General features: G+C 39.8%; 1 protein-coding gene and 1 non-coding gene across 2 annotated transcripts; one reads left to right on the top strand and one right to left on the bottom strand.

Moving 5' to 3' along the window:
- The first annotated feature begins 402 nt into the window (after positions 1-402).
- Positions 403-2,704, top strand: LOC145105622 (uncharacterized). Its single transcript, XM_079042713.1, has 5 exons — positions 403-543; positions 649-996; positions 1,081-1,800; positions 1,985-2,249; positions 2,397-2,704. Exons 1-5 carry the CDS (start codon positions 403-405, stop codon positions 2,702-2,704), a joined length of 1,782 nt encoding a protein of 593 aa, XP_078898839.1.
- On the bottom strand, positions 532-638 carry LOC145110207 (small nucleolar RNA R71). Its single transcript, XR_013709588.1, has one exon. It is a non-coding gene; the product is annotated as a small nucleolar RNA R71 (small nucleolar RNA).
- Positions 2,705-3,586: the final 882 nt, after the last annotated feature.

The raw sequence follows: 3,586 nt of genomic DNA, 5'->3' as shown, positions 1-3,586 counted from the left end.
GATTTGAGTGTTCTTTATATTTCTGAAAACCTTGACACGATATCTATCATTTTATGCAAACCAATTGAGATTTTTGAACAATTCGTTTTTGACGCTATTTTTATTGATTCCAAAAATAGATTATAATACTTGACTTTAGGTCATTATACTGACTTTAAATATCGGGTTGTCACAGGGGATTACAAGAAGCGCATTCGAGATGATGTGGGGCCGGGTTTAATACATCCTGCGATACCTGCCAATGCCACATTCGAGTTAAAGGGACATATCCTTACGGCACTCAAGGATATCCCATTCTATGGGAAGGATCATGAAGATGCTTTTAAGCATTTAGACGAGGTCAATGATATTGCAGATTATTTTAATACTCCTAATATCCTGAGGGAGACAGCTTTGTTAAGAATGTTACCAGTCACTTTCAAAGGAGCTGCAAAAGACTGGTTGAAGGCTCTTCCATCTGGTACGATCACCACATGGGCCCAATTGCGTGAGAAATTTCTAGATCAGTTTTGCCCACCCTCCGAAATCTCTAAACTCAAGAAGGCGATTGCCAACTTTGAGCAAAACCCGGGGGAGTCATTATACAAGGCATGGGAGCGCTACAAGGGGTTGTTAAGGAATTGTCCTCAACATGACCTAAATCTTCAGCAAGAAATGTCGATATTTTATGATGGGGTGAATGTCATGACTAGACAACTCCTTGATTCACAAGGACCACTAATAAAGAAGAACCCAATTCAGGCCAAGGAGCTGGTTGAAGAATTTTCAAAGCACTCTCGTGAGTATCACAACCCAGGACGCGATGGAATAAAAGGCAGTGGAGGTGCACAAACTGAAGAGATGGCTACTGTGATGGCAATGCTTAGCATTATGGATAGAATATTGACCCAAATGGACCAATCAATTCATGCAATTCGAGTTTGTTGTGAGAGATGTAGTGGCCCACATTTGACAAAAGATTGCACTTTGGATGAATATGGAAACAAGAAAGCTCAAGTTTGCTACTCAAGTGGGGACAAGTACGATGAAGACTGGAGGAAACCAAAGAAGGAGTGGCTGCCTTACGATGAATACAAGAAGCAAAAAGAGGAGAAATTTAGGCAAACTGGCCGGGGTTTCTATCAAAGAGAGCAACCACTAGTTGAGAAGAAATTAGAATTAGAGACCATGTTGATGAAATTTATGGAAGCTTCAGAAAAAAGACATGATGCTACTGACACTGCAATGGAAGAACAAAGAGCTATAATGAATAATCATCACGCAATGATGATAGATCTGCAGACATTAATAAAAAATCAGCAAGCCTCCATCAATAACCTTGAAGTACAACTTGGTCAACTTACCACTTTGGTTAATGAGAAGATGTTCCCGAAAAATCCTGAAAAGAAGACTCAATCTCACGTAATGGCCATAGATACTGAAGAAGAGGCGATTTCTAAGTTCCTAGAAGCCTTAGAAGTGGAGCCAGAGCAGCCCGATCCAAAGCCAAAGAAGCCGAAGCTCGAAAATGAAGAATCTGCTGGAATACCCAGTTCACGTCGTGAGCCCGCTATACTCACGTCGTGGGCCCGGCCGGAACAGAAAAAATCAGTATCTGTTCCAGCTTATAAACCACCTTTGCCATTCCCGTCTAGAGCTAATCTCAGTCCACTGGAGAGAGAACATCTGGAGTTTATCAAGCAATTGAAGGGTATTCCTATTAATACTCCTTTTATTGATTCGCTTGCAAAAGTTCCAGAATATGCTAAGTTCCTACAAGACTTGTTAGACACTCGTCAGCAATTAAAGGAGAATTCTAAGGTGATTCTAAGTGAGCAAAGCTCAAAAGCTGTGTTGGGAGAGATACCTAAGAAGATGGGGGATCCTGGACGACTCACTCTCCCATGTGAGTTTGGGAATAATATGAAGGTTTATGCTTTAGCCGATTCTGGGGCTAGCATAAATTTGATGCCTTATTCTTTTTTATCAAAAATTGAATATTCAGAAGTTAAAGGCTACAAAGATGACTATTCACATGGCGAACCGTTCAGTGACACAGCCCGGGGACATTGTGGAAGATATTCTCGTGAAAATTGGGAAATTCGTTTTTCCAATAGACTTTGTGGTTTTGGATATGAAAGAAGATCCCAATGTACCAATTATTCTTGGTCGCCCGTTACTTAACACTGCTGGAGCTCTAGTTGATATACGCGAGTCCAAGCTCACCTTGAGAGTTGGGGATGAGAAGGAAATTTTTGGAATAGAAGATGGTTTCCAAGGGAGTCATGCTCAAGAAGAGGTTTTCAACATAAATGAAGAGAATGAACTTGAAGAATTAGAGAAGCTCATGGAAGAAGAAATCAAAACAATTCAACAAGTTAAAAGAACAAAACCGAGAGCATCTGTTCCATTGTTAGTTGAAGTCATTGCCTACACGAATCCAACTTCTTGGGTAAGAAAGGAAGATGATGAGATCTCGAGTGATGAAGAGGAGGTTACTTCAAAAGTCACAAGTCCAGTGGTGAAAGAAGAGAAGGATACTATGGAGCTTAAAAATGATGGAAAATTGAAGATTCAAGGGATCAAACGCAAGCTCGATGGAGACGAAGTCAAGGTTAAAAAGGAGAATTCTAAAAAGGCGTATATTCGTCGAGTGCAAGCTTACAAGAGGCGTTTTAAGGAGCAAAAGATCCTGGTGGTGGATTCTTCTAACGAATCAACGTAGGATGCACGGAGTCCAGCTCAAGACTCCTAAAAAAAAGCGCTTCTCGGGAGGCAACCCGAGTTTGGTTTGCAGTTTTTTCCTCTTTCTTTTTAGTTTTTGCATTTTAGTCCTAGAAACATAGATCATATCATCCAACTCACTTTATTCATAATTAAACACTGAGTGTGGGGTCCCTAAAAATGAAGTGGTAATAATTCAGAATTTAGTTAATAGACAAATCTGGATAAAAATATATATATATATAAATTGTCATACAGTATTCACGACGTGAATCATTATGATTCACGACGTGAGTTCTGAATGAACCGGACAATAGATCGTTGATACATATCAGCCCATTTTCTGTTAAACTAAATGGCCCAAGACTAATCCATTTCTGATAAAGAATGAATGGCCCAAAATTAAGCCCAGACAGGACTCACGACGTGAATCCTTAAGGATTCACGACGTGAACAATAGCAATCACGGGACCACAGATTAAAGAATACAGAATCCCTTTGACCAACTCATTCTTTATTCCCACGAAGTGAACACGAAGACTGGTCCCCCATTTTTGCCCCGATTTCGGCCGACATACAATCCATTTTCGTTTTTGCTTACGTAATCTTTCAATCTAAGCTAATACTTCTTTATTCTCATGTATAATTCTTCTCTAATAGTTGAAACTTAGGGTTAGGGTTTGTAATTAGTTGAAATGTCGAAAATGTTCCCTAAAAATCCCGTAATAGCCTTGGAATGTTGATGATTTGTGGTTGAAATTAGCATAGGAGTAAACCCCAAGCATTGTATTGGCTCGATTTCTACAGAAAATGGACAGATTCAATTCGCGATGACGAACTCACGACGTGAATTTTTAGGAATTCACGACGTGAATTCTGGACT

The sequence above is a fragment of the Lactuca virosa genome, chromosome 4 (assembly GCF_052849685.1).
Source record: "Lactuca virosa cultivar CGN04683 chromosome 4, Lactuca_virosa_CGN04683_v6, whole genome shotgun sequence".
NCBI classification, from domain to species: domain Eukaryota; kingdom Viridiplantae; phylum Streptophyta; class Magnoliopsida; order Asterales; family Asteraceae; genus Lactuca; species Lactuca virosa.
The sequence above is the reverse complement of the archived record's forward strand: the minus strand, read 5'-3'. Positions and strand labels throughout refer to the sequence as shown.